Below are 16,963 nucleotides of genomic sequence, written 5' to 3'. Positions count from 1 at the left end.
CGGACTCCTTATTCCATTTATTAGAGAAGGGCCAGGCCCTGGGTGGGGCGAGGGAGTCGCTCACACTTAGGGTCGTAGTAGTCTCGCCCACTTAAATTTTGCGTGCTCGCCTCTCGCTGGTCCCAGACTTGTGTTAAATATTTCATTTTGTCTAAGATGTACTTTCACAAGTGTGAAATGGCGTCCAAAAATACTTTTCAATTCAACTGTGACAATATAATGATTTATTCTTGAATGAGCGTCTCTGTGTACAACAGTTTGAACCTAGAGGGTTATCCGTTGATTATCTTCTGAAAAACGAAGTTGGTTCATGAAAAGTGGTGATAAGGTAATAAAAAATTACTTTTTTTTCCTATTTAGTATTCTTGCTTGTAGAGCGTGAAAGCACTACTCAGCATTTACCAACAGTTAATCTTATGGCTAGAGACAAAAAGGATTAAACTAAAACGACACCCTAGAATTTTCAAAGAAATTGGACTTTATAGGAATTACCAATTTTTTGTTCTTTGAGTGGGTAATAACATAGATGAAAATAGTAAAACACCTGCGTAAACAAGTATGTTAAAATATACCTCCGAACCTATAGAAAAAGTTGGGAGCTGGGAACATTTTAAATGTTGGACAAACTGTTGTAATTTTATTTTATTTATTTATTTTTTGGCCACGCTGCATGGCTTATGGGAGTTCCCCGACCAGGGATCAAACCCCTGCCCCTGCCAGTGAGAGCACCTGAGTCCTAACCACTGGACCGCCAGGGAATTCCCTAAAATTACTTTTCATTTCTTTTATTTCTCCACGTTTCTGTGCATACCAGGCATTCAACAGATAATTGAATATCTCTGACTTCCCGAATTTGTGCCCACAGTAAACTTTACTCAGGTTTGTAGCTCAGCTGGGTTCAAGCTAGTAAAATCATAATGTCATCATGTTCTTAGAGAGGACACAGTCTATGGACAGTGTAGACTTGTCTGCCCTAGCACGTTGGGACCAGATCTTGGAGCTGGTTTTTTTAATGGTAAATTTCATCTAAACTAAATAAACCTGGGACTTCCCTGGTGGCGCAGTGGTTTAGAATGCGCCTGACCATACAGGGGACACGGGGTTCGAACCCTGGTCAGGGAAGATCCCACATGCCGAGGAGCTGCTAAGCCCGTGTGCCACAAATACTGAACCTGTGCTCTAGAGCCTGCGCGCCACAACTACTGAAGCCCGCACACCTAGAGCCCATGCTCTGCAACAAGAGAAGCCACCGCAATGAGAAGACTGCGCACCGCAACGAAGAGTAGCCCCCGCTTGCCGCAACTGGAGAAAGCCCGCGCACAGCGACAAAGACCCAATGCAGACATACATAAATAAATAAAATTTTTAAAAAACTAAATAAAGCTATATAGTTAACAAATATACACCTAAGAATTAGACCTTTATAGTGCTGCTTTTGATAGGGATAGAGTAGGATAATTAAATAGTTTAGAAATCTCACCAGGGGATTAAAGACAGAAAGGAAATTTTAAGGGAGTTTGGGAGACTGTTGTAAGCTAATGACCACTCAAGAAAAGAATCCAGTTATCTAGCAACAATCTACTCTTAACTTGAAGGAAGACCAGATGCATCCAAGTGCCAGGCACACTCAAGCCACAAACCCTGATAGTTAAAACACAAGACAATAGATATGGAGTCTGAATCTTGTCACATGAAGTCAGGGAGTTAGTGGTCCTTGAAGGGTTGCATTTCTGCATGTAGCCAAGACAGGAATATAGGTGAAAGGGGAAAGTAGGTGAAAGGGGACATTATACCAAAACCTGAGATGAATGACCATATTTTAGTGTATGTTACCACACTTTTGCTAATATATATTTGACTTAAATAGTGCCATGACCATCCCGATTAGACCATATAGGGTCAAAGGAGGAACTTACGATGTAAGCCTTTGAAACCGCTAGGGGGCTCCGAGGAGCTCCAGTTCTTTATGTCTCATGGAAGAAAGAATTCAGAGAGATGCAAAGTGATAGATAAGAAGTGATTTATTAGAATAGGATGCTTGTGAGGCTTATAAGCAGGAGGGAGAGAGGGTGCTGCACCCCGATAACTTAGTGGGCTATGGTTTTATAATCAAAGGAAAAGTTGGGGGTGGGGAAGACCACCATCTTCCTCATTCCTGAGTAGACGTCACACTTTCATCATCAGTTCCTCCTCCATGTCGGCTGGGGGACTTTTCTTCTCCCTACATGGTCAAGCCAGGACTGTCATGGCACAATGGAAATAAGCAAAAAGGTGGTAACATATGCTAGAAATGGTTAAATCATTTCAGGTTTCAGTATAATGTCACCCTTTCTTTATATTTTTGTTTTTAATGTGCCCAGAGGAGCATGTCCTAGGAGTCAATAACTTACTGAGCTCACTGGACAGGATGTGGGTCTCATACCACCATTGTTTTATTGTTTTGGGGCATGTCTCATGCTTCTGTTGCATGGTTTTATTGCTAAGCAAGCCTGCTTGGTTTTGTGGTTAAGCAAACCTGCTTTCTTGAGTAATCATTAACTTACAGGGGTCTCCGACACTTTTTTATCTACTTACAATCCCCTAGTGGGATTAACTATTTAATTACCTACTTTGTTCCTTTACTCTGTCCCTATCACCTTGACATCTACCAAAAAGTGAGGAAGAAGGTGGTCTTCTCCCCTCCCCACGTTTTGTTTGATTATAAAAATATAGCCCTCTTTGTTCTTGGGGCTGCCTTGCCTGCCTGTAACTCTCACAAGCGTCCTAGGTATGCTAATAAACTCACTCTTCGCCTGCCACTTTGCCTTTTCTGCAACGAGACAAAAGAACCTGAGCTTCAGTGAGTCCTATACTAGGTGAGTGGTTTCAATTAGAAGATAGTGGGTTCGAGGTCCCTCCTAAAGTCAGGGATCGTGGGTTCAAGTCCCATCTGAGATGGCGTGTGGTTTCCCTTTTCCCTGTTGACACTCTTTGATCATGTTTTGTGGGTTGTGTTTCCACTATGATTTCCTAATTAATACCCAACTGCCCCTTCTTAGTATTGCCATGTTCAGTTCAGAGTATTGCCATATCAGTCATTGCATTACTTCCCTCCAGAATTATTTCTAAACCTACCAGGTCTTCTTACTTCAGTACACTTATTCATTCATTTAATATTTATGGTGTTCTTGCTGTATGCCAGCACCTGTGCTAGATGTTTAAAAGGCAAAGGTGCTCTCCCTCCTCCACCGCTGCCGCCTCCTTCTTCTGCCACTCCTGGTGCTGCTTGTGTGCTCTTTTGATGCGGACCTGGCACCTCTTTAGTGAAGCGGGAGCTGAGGAGACTCTGGCGCTCGCCATGGCTGATGAAAAGCCCAAGGAAGGAGTCAAGACTGAGAACAATGATCATATTAATTTGAAGGTGGCGGGGCAGGACAGTTCTGTGGTGCAGTTTAAGATTAAGAGTCATACACCACTTAGTAAACTATTGAAAGCCTATTGTGAATGACAGGATATGTCAATGAGGCAGATCAGATTCCAATTTGATGGGCAGCCAATCAATGAAACAGACACCTGCACAGTTGGAAATGGAGGCTGAAGATACAATTGGTGTGTTCCAGCAGCAGACAGGAGGTGTCTACTAGAAAAGGGAACCTGCTACTTTACTCCAGAATTCTGTTCCTCCAGACCAAGAAGACATTCTCAATTAGAAAACCGCAATTTGGTTCCACCACATCCTGACTACTACAGTATAGTTTTCTCTGTTCTTTCATTTTCCCCTTCCCCCTTCCTTTATTGTACATAAAGTAACTGGTGTATGTGCACAAGCATAGTGCATTTTTTTTTTAAGTAAATGGCCAATGGTATGTTTTGACCGACATCAAATGGAGATGGGTTGGGGAAAAATACTGGTTCTGTGAAAATACCCCCTTTTCTCCATTAGTGGCATGCTCATTCAGCTCTTGCCTTTATATTTCAGTAAGTTATTTTGCTCTCACTGTTTAACAAAAAAAGAACAACATAAAAATCCTTGCATACCTTTTTCGATGGGAGAATTTTAATGCTTTTCATTTATCATTGTAAAACCAAGGACAATTTTATAACTTTTTTGTATTTAGCTGTTGCAAGTAGGGCAATGTCTTTAAATTACTCTAAAAGAAATGAATCCTAGATAGTTTTCCCTTCAAGTCAAGCGTCTTGCTGTTTAAATAAACTTCTTGTTCAAAAAAAAAAAAGGCAAAGATGAGTTTACATTGTTTAGAAGAGACAAATAAACCAATAATTATACTATAATGGGAGAAATGTTAGATGAGAACATTAGAGGAGTATAAAGCAGCCAGATGATGAAAACAATTTTTTTGCTAAACTAAGGCTTTTTAACATTATCCTGAAAATTCTGGAACACGATTGAAAATGTTCAAGCAGGGGTTAAAATTTAGACCTGTTTAAGAAAGGCTACTGTGGTCAGTGACGGGATTAATTTGCAGTTAAAGCAAGCCTAGAGGCAGCAATACCAGTTACGAGGCTAATACAATAATCCACCATCCACACTGTTGCCAAATTAAATTTTCAAAGGTGTATCTCATCACAGAATCCTAAAATGTTGAGCTGAAACATAATTTACAGATATTCTAATTCAGTTCTCTCATTTTATACGAGGGGAATGGAAGCTGAAAAGAGTAAAGGTATTTGCCTGTGACCTCATAGATAGTCATTGTTAGAACAAATAGTGCTGGAACTTGTCTCATATGTTGTGCTTAATTCTTCCCAAAAATCTTCATGGATTTCCACTCCACAATTTAATTAAATACAGTTACCCAAAGCCTTGTCTCTTTTCCCCTCGGAATCCAGGTCCTATTACCTAGATGGACAAATCTCCCCAGAGGAGTCTCTATGGTTTTCAGTTCCCACTTAGTACCTGATCTTTGGGATTCCCTGGAGCTCAACTCTGCATTTTATTTATTTATTTTTAGTTAAAAGGAAGCTTTTATTAACAGGAAGGTTTTTCTTAATTCATATAAGATCCATCTTTAATATTAAATAGGATAATATACTCCATAGTCCGAGTCTAATTCTAACTCGTGAACACCTTATTCCAGTTTAGTCCTCTCAGATGCTTGCTATGTTATTTGTATTTTAACAGGTAAAAGCCATTAACTAGCTACTTAACTAAAAGCAACTACACTGGAAAATGAAAATTTATAGAATTTTGTCATTAGATCAGAGTAAAAAAGTCAAACAGGATAAAATTTTGTTTAGAAATCTTTATCATTAGGGTATTCTTACACTTTTCAGAACAAGTATAATTTTCAGAAACTATACAAGGCAACTTATTAAATATCAATATTTAGCAATGTTTTGTTTAGTTGAAATGTTATTTTAATTGTAAAAACCATCTCCGGTTACAAAAAAAGATCAAAAATCTTATTGGCTTTAACTTGCTTTTACAAATGTCCTAAGAAGTCTCAAGCTAAACAATATTTTAAGTAGAAAAACAATAATTTTCAAATAGTTTGTTATACTATTTTTGTGGTTTATGTACATATATTAACTGGTTTCTTTTATAGGAAACCTGACTAGAAGATTATTACTTTAAGTACTGTGAAATAAAGGCAAGAGCTCATCACCTTTTAACAAAAATACTCTGTATGCAACAATTCCCAGTATCAAAGATATTCTTATTTATTTAGTGGTGGATAATTAATTGCCTGCTACAAAATACAAAACAAAATACATATACTGGATTAGTTTTCAGACTGCAGCTGCCCTCTGGCATCCAAAGCAAGGATTTCCCATAAATAAAAGCTGCAAAGCAATTCACCTACTGGTTAGTTTAGGTCAATGCTTTTTTTTCACCCTATTATTCTTTTTTCTTCTCCACGGTCCCCATCCCCCACAGTAACACGGTATTATTAAAAACATTAAATCCCTGGAATTTATGCTTCAGATCAAGACATCATTTGAGTAATTTCAAATGATGTACAGCTCTTCACGTAAAAAAGATGTTTTGTGGTAGTAATTAACTTCAAAAAGTAATTAGATTCAAATAACCTGACATATCATGCTTTAGCAATTACAGAACCATGATTTTGACACATGGCAATTTATAAGTTAGGCAAATGTGAAATGCTAAAAGATGTGAACAGCTGTTCTTCTGTTTAAGTTTAGAGTGCTGCAAAATTCTGGCAATGACTTTTTCAGTTAACATAACCAGCCCACGATACAGCATACTAAGTCATAAAGTACAAATCCAAGGAAGGTAATACCTTTACTAAGTTACAAAACTTTGGCAAATCAATACAGTACTCTTTAACACAATAAAGTATATTTTTGTTGGAGTCATTTTGTTACTTTCGTGATAGTTTTTACTCCAAAAATGTTAAGTACCAAATTAAAACATTGTGATTTTTAATGGTGGTTTATAGCAGAGCAAATTATTTTATACAATCAATGTCTTTTTAAAACTATACAGTTTCTCCTTTAAAAGTGAGTTCCCTCATGCAAGTTCTACAAGTTTATTGCAGCAGGGTAGTCGTGGGTATGTAAGAGGTCGCTCTGCTTGGTTCTGGGGTTGGTCCAAAACCAGGTAGAGTTCCAATGCGTGAAAAACTTTAAAATTCTACCTTAAGGAGGTTTAATCAGCCAATACCAATTTTCAAGTACTTTTCAAAAATTGTTAAATTTTCACATAAATACTGGAATCTTCAAAATCAGGCCGTCATTTCAGACAACACTGATTTCAGCCCATCCCTTTTATTTAGAAACACTGCACCTCTTTGTTTTGATCAAGTCACTTAGTCTTTCTTCAGCTTATTAAAAAAAAAAATTCTACCGAAAATATAGTTGTATTTTTTAAATAACAAATAAATATACTGCCAGCTTGCAGAGACCTGGGGAACTGGGTGTTGTTTATCAACTTTCATTGTCATTTCTCCACAAATGCTGTTGGTGTCCTTATGCTCCCTCTTGCTGAAGCCGTCAATCCCTCAGTTTCAGCATTTAATTTATGTATTACCCACTCCATTGCTTCTCGACCTTTATTAGCATTTGACGGTATGGTACTTGCCATCAGTCCTTCGAGGTTAACTGCCGAGACTGACTCCTTTCACGGTAATTATGGCTTCTTGAGTCAAAACAGTTTTTTCTGGGTCTTGAGGCAGTGGTTTGTATATGTCTCTCATCTACTGAAACCATATTTGTAAATGAAATATTAGTAGATTTAATTTCCATTGTTTTCTCTACGGGATCCACTACAGAATGTCTTGCACATATGTTTTGGTTCTTGCTGCACCAATAAGAGATTTCACAATGGAAGGCCGTCCCCCCTCTGTGCTGAGTAGTCTATGGCTGTGCAGCTTTCCAGAGGGATCTATGTGTCTGTCCAGTGCATCGACTCCAACCACACTCGGGTTCATAGGGTTTGGGTATTTCTGCATTGCAGCTGTTGTAACGGCTTCCCATGGGTGGTCAAAGACGTGCTCCGAAGTCCAGATCTTCATGGTGCCAGCGGCCCGCGCGGTGTCAGGGCGTCGCTAGGGCACAATGAAGCAAAGAAGCCACTCTTGCCCCCGCCCCGCCCCTCAGCCGCCAACTCTGCATTTTAAAACATACCATATTTCTTCTAGCAAGTTTGGGTGTTCACAGCAAGAGGAATCTTAGGTTATCTTGTCCAAAATAATTGCTATATGATTACTTATTTAATGCCTGTCTTTACCTCTAGACTGCAAGCTTCCTGGACGGGTTCTGAGTCACTACTGTTACATGCAAGATCTAGCATAGTGTTCACATATAGTAGGTGCTCAATGCATATTTGTAGAAAGAATGAATGAGTAAATGACTATCTAAATATTCATTCAACAAATGTTTATGAGAGCCTACATTGTGCCAGAATAGAGTAAGCTTACCGATGATTATGCATTTGGTTAATATTTCTTGCGTTAGAGTGAGTAGCTAGCCATTTGGGAGGGAGGGAAACTGGATTTCTCCCTTACTCCTGGGGGACAGTGATATAAATTTTAGGTGGATTCAAGATTTAAAATGAAAACCAAAAATGTAACAGTACAACAAGAAAACACAGTAGAACTTGTTTAGAATTTTGACACAAAACCTAAAAGTAGTAACCTAACAATTTGATAAATTTTCATACATAAACTTTAAAACTTTTTGCATGAAAGAATACATGGAACATAAACATAGAAATAAATAGGAATCTGGGGTTGTAGTGACTAGAATAACTTTGCAACCAACATGAAAGTCAAAGGGCTAATTTTCTTCCATGTAAGTATTTACAAATATACAAACTACAGCCCAGCAACACATTACCAAAGTGGGTTGTAGACTGGAAGGAGAAGTTCTCAGATAAAGATACATGGCTGGCTTATAAACATAGCAAAACATGTTCTGCATCATCGAAATTCAAATTAAAACAACACTTGCCAGTTTTAGGCTATCAGAAGGACAAATATAAAAAAGTTTGCTAATTCACACTGTTGGGGGAGTGTGGAAAAACATATATTCTATGGGTATGAGGTTGAATTGTTATGATTTCTATAGACGGCAAATTGGTAATCTCTATCAAAAATTTAAAAGTTCATATTCTTTTGCCTCACAGTCCCATTTCCAGAATTTTATTTTATAGACATACTTTATAATATAGATATAGATATAATTTAAGTATGCAGAGAAATGTTCAAAGATGTTCCAATTTCACTTCATTCCCTATTTTTGCTATATATTTCTCCATAGCATTTATACTCTTTTAAGATGCTTTATGGTCTATTTGTATGATCTATCTGTACAAACAGATATGATCTATCTGTACAAACAGAAGCATGCCATTGGGTATGGTATGCTTCTGTTTGTATAAATGAAAAGAGATGTAGTAAATATATATAAATACAAACATATGTATATGGACACATTTATACATATGTATGTATACATGCATAGATATGCACATATACTTCTGTGAGTGGATGAATAGATAGGTAGATAGATAGCTACACTTATTTCTTTAAAGATTCTGATAACGTGTGGGTTTGGACAGGGAGACTGGAGAAATAGGGGTCTGGGTTGGATAAAAACATACTTTTAAAAATATACTTTATGTATAACAACATTGTTAATCAACTGTACTCCAATATAAAATAAAAAGTTAAAAAATATACTTTATGTATCTGTGTTTTGCTTTAGAGTATACAATTAATTAAAATATCAACATCTGTTGAAATGGATATATATGTATATGTTCTGAAATTGAAGATAGCTCAAGAGAGATGTAGGTCTTTAAATAACAAATTATGGATGTAGAATCACAAATAATTGTGAGAATAATTTAAGGAAGAAAATAGGAGATATCTGAATAATGGTGTCTTAACATGCAGATCATTCCAATGTGCTTAAATTCAAAAATAATATCTATACTCTGTCCCATTAGAATGTTTCAGTCTTATAAGTATTACTTTTATTTTTTTCCAAAAAAAAATATTAATAGGGGTTATCTGGGCTAGGAGATTATGGCACATTTCTTCTTCTTTGTATTTCATTGTATTTAAGAAAGAAAAAAAGAAAGACAGAAAGAAGGAAAAGAAAGAAAGAGAACTCAGTATGTATTATATTAGGGGGAAATATGTTTTAAAAGAAGAATTTAAAAGCCAAGTACAGAAGAGTAATAGGAATCTGTAAGAAGAGTATAGGATTAAGCTAAAAGCTCTTTACAAACATTGGGTTAAAATGGACTTTTAAAACTGTATTCTCAGCTTTTTTACTGAAAAAGAAATTGATAATTCCATCGGTGGAGATAGATGGTGCTACATTATCTTAAGACTGAGCAGGAAGCACAGCTTCTCAACTGCAGTTTTATAATATCTCCATCAAGAAGAGTAACTTTCAAGACCAGAATAAACAATAAGAACTACTTGAATATCAAGATAGTTTAAGAGATTGTTACTGTTCAAGTGTAACTAATTGCTTCTTGCTTGTCTTATCTTACCCCCACTTTTAAATGAGTTCACTTCTTTTGGCCCAGAGGATTATATATCAGAGTATTGAAAATATTTATGGAATTGATCTCAGAACCATTGTAATCTTTTAAAAATTATGGAGACCAATTGGGAAAGGCCTGAGAAGGCTATAGGTGGGCAAATGTTTGATTAGCTTTGGAGAGGCACATGGATTTTGGAAACTACACATCTATGACTGATATAAATTCCAGGCAAACTGTAGAAGCTTGACATTGGACCCTTCACAATCAGGCTTTAAGTTAAAATACCCTTTCAGTCATCTATCACTAGGTCTTTTGTGCATCCTCCTCTCTAGTTACACAAGGTTGTTCATCCTCTCCAAGCTTTTTCCAACTCCATTCTTGGGCTCAAACTCTTCCTCTCACTATGCATTCCCTTCCATCAAGTGCTGCCTGTAAAAACCCCACTCTTCACTTAAGGTCTACTTCAAAGGCCCCTCAAATGAACCTCAAGCTGGAATTAATCTCTTTCTTCTTTGCTCCTTTTGTGTTCTATGAGCACATGTATCGTCTAATGCAATTGTCCTACTAACTTAGTTGTATCCATATCATTGAGTTCTAAAAGTTGAAACTGAAAACAAAACAAAACAAAAAAGTTGAAACTGGAAGGAAGGGCTCTGAGATAATCCTATTTTCCTCACTATATTTGTTTTGAGGGCAGGATCAAGTCATATCTGGTTTTTAAATCTCTGGCTTGACTCCTTCCTTCATCATCTTGTTTTCGACCAAAAACAATCAAAAACAAAAAACAACAACAAAGAAGAATTCCTGTGTAAAGTTTCCTGCATTATTGCACCCTGTGGTACATTTTATAGATCTAGTTAAAGCTTTGATATCAGAGCCATGTACAATTTTAGGTTTATCTAAAGACATTATAAATAACCATGTGGATTTTAGGGACATTTTTCAGATTATTAGATGGCATTTGGTTTTCACTAGTTATTTTATTACCAAATCATCTGGTCAAAGCAACATATATTGGGCATTTACTTGTTTCTTACTTTAAACTTAACTAACTACATTTAAATATTAAACACACTAAGTCTCGTGTCATTCTTTTGGAATGGTGTAGGTGTATTTCTAGGAGCAGTGTGTCAATTAAAAAAAAGTTTGAAAACGTATTTTGTCTCACAAAACGGGAACTCCTACCGTTGACTCCTAGTTATTACAGTTGATTTTAAGTTATTTTGTAATTTTACCCCAGTAGGTGTCAGTACTGAGTTAAGGCAAAAATCCTTTTTCCAAGTGTAAAATTTTAATTAAAAGAATGTAAAAGGTTCAGACGATGTTGAAGAGACGGTACGATAGTGACATCATTTATTTCTTGAGGGTTCAAAACTCATTTCTGGGGATTCAAAAGAGACGGGGTCTCGCTATGTTGCCCAGGCTGGAGTGCAGTGGCTATTCACAGGCGCGATCCCACTACTGATCAGCACGGGAGTTTTGACCTGCTCCGTTTCCGACCTGGGCCGGTTCACCCCTCCTTAGGCAACCTGGTGGTCCCCCGCTCCCGGGAGGTCACCATATTGATGCCGAACTTAGTGCGGACACCCGATCGGCATAGCGCACTACAGCCCAGAACTCCTGGGCTCAAGCGATCCTCCTGCCTCAGCCTCCCGAGTAGCTGGGACTACAGGCGCGCGCCACCGCGCCCGGCGAGCGAAGTCCGCGAAAGAGAAAACTAGAGGCTGAGGTGTTGGTGACGTCATCAGCTGTGCCCGCCTAGATTATTTCCAAGCTTCCTCTTCACATCCGCGAAACAGCGTAGCCACACTGCGCACGCGTCCTTTGTCAGCACTGCCTTCTGGGTAGGCCGTCTCAAAAATTTGAAGAGCGCCTGCGTGCGTTCCGTCTTTCCTTTTGCTTCGTTGCAGCCAAGAAAGCAATATGGGGCACCAGCAGCTCTACTGGAGCCATCCGAGAAAATTCGGCCAGGGTTCTCGTTCTTGGTGAGAAACAGAACGTAGCTTCAGGGAAGGTTTCTCTGGGGCGCGACGCTGCTTGAAATGTACTGTGGAGGAGCCCGCGGGCGGCGCGGCTGGGGGAGACGGAATCGTAGCTTTGGCTGCCGCCATTGCAGGCCTGTGATGGGTCCGTGGAGACCGGCAGGCAGTGCGGGTGGTGGCCTCCCGAGTGCCGAATACTTTGCTTTCAGCGACTTGCGGTAACGCCATCTCTTTCCTTGCAGCCGCGTCTGCTCAAACCGGCACGGTCTGATCCGGAAATACGGCCTCAATATGTGCCGCCAGTGTTTCCGCCAGTACGCGAAGGACATCGGCTTCATTAAGGTACGGCCGCCGCCGCCGTGCTCTCCTGTTTCCGTGAGGGGCGGACGAGCGGGTAGTTCGTGGTGTGGGCATTTGACCAACGCTGCTTTCCTCTTGGAGGTAGCAGGGCCCTTCCTTGCTAGCGGATGATACTGTTGAGAGTTTTGGCAGTCACGTTAATAGAATGGGGGGGTGGGGTGAAGGCCTTAAAAGTAGACTTTCTCATTCCTTTTTACCCACTTCTGACAGTTTTAGGTGCTATGTATAATGTTGCATAAAATTACTTTTCAGAAACAATTAAATACTAAATCTCTAATCGTATTTAGCTAATTTTCAGCAGAATACATACGTTGTTCGCTGCCCTGAAATGTTAGATAGGGTCGTGCAGTGGAATGAGCTTGAGGTTTGGGGCCAGGCCATCCTTTTTAGGATTCAGAGATCTGAATCTTAGTCGTGTGACTTTGGTCAAGTCACTCAAAGCTAAGTTTTTGCCTGTGAAAAATAAATGGCAGGGTTGTTGTAGAAATTAATGTATAGATGAAGCTTTCTTGGCTCCTAAAAATCACTTAAATGCTAGAGGTGAAAACTAATTCCTTATTGGCTCTTGGAGATACAAAATAAAAGTCACTACCTTTTTATTCATAGTTAGAACTCAAAAATGTCGAGTAGAATGTATTTGTTAAAATTAGGTGTCCTTATGTTGAAATGTTACAGTGGATATAAGTTGTTTAACGTGAGATTTCTGTGACAGGAACAAAGTATCTTAAACTTTTGGCTTTGACCAAATACTTAAGAAGTATGTTTAGTGTTACTTTTTGGAAGTTCAAATAACTTAGTTGGAGGTAGTAGATCAGAGAATGGCCCCAAGCCCGGTAATTTTGTGTCCCATTTTTCAGAGGTTAAGATTAAATGAGTTAATTTATGAATGGTTCCTTAGAATAGTGTTAGAATTTGTTACCTACTTAATGACCATACTGAGCTTTTGGTAAAGATCATTTTATGTAGTAGTGTTTTTCTAGCGGGAAATTTCTTTGATGGCAGAAGTGGGTATACCAGTATTAAAATTCATTGTCTAAAATATAATTGTTGAGATTTTTGGAGCAGTCTGTAGTTGGTGTTCAGTAAATATTTAAGTTCTTTAGATCTCCGTTACTAGTTGGGGTGGGTCAGATTTCCAGTTTAAATCTCATTCTGTAATGAGCCATTTTTTTTTCCTGAGAATAAAATGGATATTTAAAGCATTATGCATTAATTCATTTCCTATCTGCCTTTTTTTTTTTTGCAGTTGGACTAAGTGTGAACTTCTTGAATGGGTCATCACGCATATCTGCCTTCCTCAGAAACAATACTAACTCTTTGTATATAAAATAAAAATTTTAAAACTTCAATTATGAATGTTTTTCATGTGAATGTAATAGCCAATTGTTTATAGAAATCTTTAAAAAATTATCTTCAGTGGATTTGTCTTCACAATATGTGTCTTATTTTCCTTCAGTTATATAAAAGTATTCTTGCTGGACTCTGGTAAATCCCAGTTTTATTTTTATACTTAACGTCTTTTGTTCCATAAAGTGCCCACTATATATAGGAGCATCCAGCATATAACCTGAGACAAATTGTCTTTTGAGTAGTTGACTGGCTACAGTGAACTGGGCAGTGAAAGTAAAACTATTGAAAATTGATTTTGAGAAAGAAGGCTAGCACTAAAACCTGCTCTGAGCATTTACCTGGTGGTGGCAGTCCTAGCTTTTGGTATAATTAGCAAAACTTGTAAATTTCTCAATTATTTGTATGTGGAAGGGGTGGGGTGGAGAGTGATTAAAAGTAAAATGGGTCTTGTGAGCAAAAGTAGATCTTAGTGGGGCAAGGGTAGAGACAGGGAAACGAGTCTATCGGAATATTTTAGGCAAATGATCTTGGCTTGGGCTAGGATAAGAGTAGTTGAGGTAGTCACAGTGACCTCTTGAAGAGGAAGAAGACTGGATTTGCTGAAGGATTAGTTGTGGGAGAGCAAAGGATGACTCCCAAGGGTTTTGGCCTGAGCAACTGGAAGGGTAGAGTTACTATTGAGCTAGGACTGAAAAGTTGTTTTAGGGAAGAAAAAGTTCAGCTTATGGCATATTAAGTTCAAAATGCTTATTAGACATTCACGTGGAGCTGTGAAGTAGGCGTTTATCTGGAGTTGACAGGAGCTTGGGACTGGAGATTCAACTGGTTGTCCTCAGTATGAATAGTAGCTGCTCTTTGTGGATCTCATCCTTGTGACTGGATGAGATCTAAGCCCTAAAGTCTAAGGATTGAATAATACATGGAGAAGACTGTTCTGGGTTATTCCAGGAACAGGTGGGAAGATGAGGATTCAACAAAGTAGAAGGAGAACCAAGAAGTGGCATACTAGAAGCCAAGCAGGACGTGATCAACTGTAACTGCCTCTTAAAATTGATTGGTACAGTGTCATCCAACAGGAGAGGAAGTGTGCCAGTGGAAGCTGGAGTGGAAAAAAAGCATCTTAACTGACTGTTTAAATTAGCTACGAAATTTTCAAAAACAGTGCAACACATTGCTAGTTTAAGAACCTTAAAAGGAGCTCATGAAAGCTAGGGACACTGAAGCTTAGGTCTCAAGAGCTTCATGGTAAATTCACCTCTACTGACCCTGAATCCCAGGAGTAGATGATAATTCCATGGTGGACCTCCCATGAAGTTTCTGTTTTTTTTTGTTTTTTTAACATAGTGTTGCTGGGGAAGTGTCTTTAGGGAACAGCTAGGTTTTAAACAGGAAGAGGAGGTGGATAGAATTTTGGTAGAGGAGATTGAGGATGTAGGAGTTTTCTCCTGATGTAGTTAGAGTGGGTGGGTGAGAAGCAGTGCCAGCTGAGCAGTTGTAAAAGTTTTTTAGGTGAAAAAGAGGTTTACTCATATAATAGTTTAGGTAAATGAGGTTTGGTATGTGTTTATGAGAGTTTTGGGGAAGAGATGGACACTGCTCTAGTGGGATAGTCCTGGGTAAATGCACCTGTAAGAATTATGCATTGGTTGAGGGAATGTGTGGAAGGGAACATTTCCCTAGCCAGTCCCTGCCCTGTGTGTGTGTGTGTGTGTGTGTGTGTGTGTGTGTGTGTGGTGGTAGTGGGTACGAAGGCTGGTGTGCACAGTTGGTCTTCCCTATTAGTGGTTGAATAACTTTCTGCTAACGATTCTATTTTAAAATGTATGTGCCAGACATTATGCTAAGTGTGTTATGTGTGTTATCTTTTTCAAGTCTCAGTGCTTTTCTATGGATATTATCCTCATTACATAGCTGAGGAAACTAAGGCTTAGAGATTAAGCAATTTCTGCAGTCTTTACAAGTTAGAAAGGATCAAAACTAGACTGGAACTCGAGTCTGATGTCAGTGCTAATATTCTTAATACCCACAACACACTGTAAGGTTGAAAGACTGTACCTCTTGTCCCCAAAGATAATTACATGATGGCAAGCACTACTGTTTTCCTATTTACCACAGCATGTAGCATGATACCTTGTATATTAATCGTAGGTCCTGAATTGTTGAAGAGTTGAATTAAATTCCCTAGTAAAGCTCAATAATGTTTTGTTTTTTTTGTTTTTTTTGTTTTTTTTTTTTAATAAATTTATTTATTTATTTATTTATTTATTTTTGGCTGTGTTGGGTCTTCGTTTATGTGCGAGGGCTTTCTTTAGTTGCGGCGAGCGGGGGCCACTCTTCATCGCGGTGCGCGGTCCTCTCATTATCGCGGCCTCTCTTGTTGGGGAGCACAGGCTCCAGACGCGCAGGCTCAGTAGTTGTGGCTCACGGGCCCAGTTGCTCCGTGGCATGTGGGATCTTCCCAGACCAGGGCTCGAACCCATTTTCCCCTGCATTGGCAGGCAGATTCTCAACCACTGCGCCACCAGGGAAGCCCTGTTTTGTTTTTTATAAATTTATTTATTTTATTTTTGGCTGCCTTGGGTCTTCATTGCTGTGCACGGGATTTCTCTAGCTGCGGCGCACGGGGGCTGCTCTTCGTTGCAGTGCATGGGCTTCTCATCGCGGTGGCTTCTCTTGTTGCGGAGCACGGGCTCTAGGCGTGCAGGCTTCAGTAGTTGTGGCTGACGGGCTCTAGAGCACAGGTTCAGTAGTTGTGACGCACAGCTTAGTTGATCAGCATGTGGGATCTTCTGGGACCAGGGCTTGGACCCTTGCATTGGCAGGCGGATTCTTAACCACTGCATCACCAGGGAAGCCCAAGCTCAATAATGTTGATGGCAAAATATGATAGATTTTATGAGAGGTTTAAACAACCTTTGAAGCATAGAGTATATAGTCTTAGGTTGACTTACTGAATTAGGGCTGAATGGGACCTGTTCAAGGACCTGTTGAGATTTTATTTAACTCATTAATGAAACCAGTAAAAGTTTTCTACCAGTTCAAGGGAGAATTCAAAGCATCACACTTAATAGGTGAATCAAGGATATTGAAATGAATTTATAAATAAATGTAAAACTGGCTTTTTCAACAGGGGAGGGAAGTCATTTATCCACCAGACAGAGTTTGTGTGTCCATGGACAAGTATCATTTATGTATAACGAAGAGTTGTAAAATAGCTCAAACAAAAGGCTCAGGTTTCCTCACCCCAAGATTCTACTAGACAGAACTTTAAGTTCCATGAAAAATAGCCAGTAACCTTTTGGTCCAT

At 38.9% G+C, this 16,963-nt stretch overlaps 2 protein-coding genes and 1 pseudogene across 2 annotated transcripts; 2 read left to right on the top strand and 1 right to left on the bottom strand.

Annotated features, from left to right (window-relative positions):
- The first annotated feature begins 3,337 nt into the window (after positions 1-3,337).
- LOC133085455 (small ubiquitin-related modifier 2-like) lies at positions 3,338-3,725 on the top strand. The gene is made up of 2 exons (XM_061182506.1): positions 3,338-3,484; positions 3,555-3,725. Exons 1-2 carry the CDS (start codon positions 3,338-3,340, stop codon positions 3,621-3,623), a joined length of 216 nt encoding a protein of 71 aa, XP_061038489.1. The 3' UTR covers positions 3,624-3,725.
- A 3,179-nt stretch (positions 3,726-6,904) lies between these two features.
- LOC133085454 (PRELI domain containing protein 3B-like) lies at positions 6,905-7,478 on the bottom strand (annotated as a pseudogene).
- Positions 7,479-11,841: 4,363 nt separating this feature from the next.
- Positions 11,842-13,655, top strand: RPS29 (ribosomal protein S29). The gene is made up of 3 exons (XM_061182505.1): positions 11,842-11,949; positions 12,189-12,288; positions 13,553-13,655. The coding sequence occupies exons 1-3, from the start codon at positions 11,888-11,890 to the stop codon at positions 13,559-13,561; spliced, it is 171 nt and encodes a 56-aa protein (XP_061038488.1). The 5' UTR covers positions 11,842-11,887; the 3' UTR covers positions 13,562-13,655.
- Positions 13,656-16,963: the final 3,308 nt, after the last annotated feature.

This window comes from Eubalaena glacialis, chromosome 2 (assembly GCF_028564815.1).
Source record: "Eubalaena glacialis isolate mEubGla1 chromosome 2, mEubGla1.1.hap2.+ XY, whole genome shotgun sequence".
In the NCBI taxonomy this organism is placed as follows: Eukaryota; Metazoa; Chordata; class Mammalia; order Artiodactyla; family Balaenidae; genus Eubalaena; species Eubalaena glacialis.
Note: the sequence above shows the minus strand (reverse complement) of the source record. Positions and strands in the feature narration are given on the sequence as shown.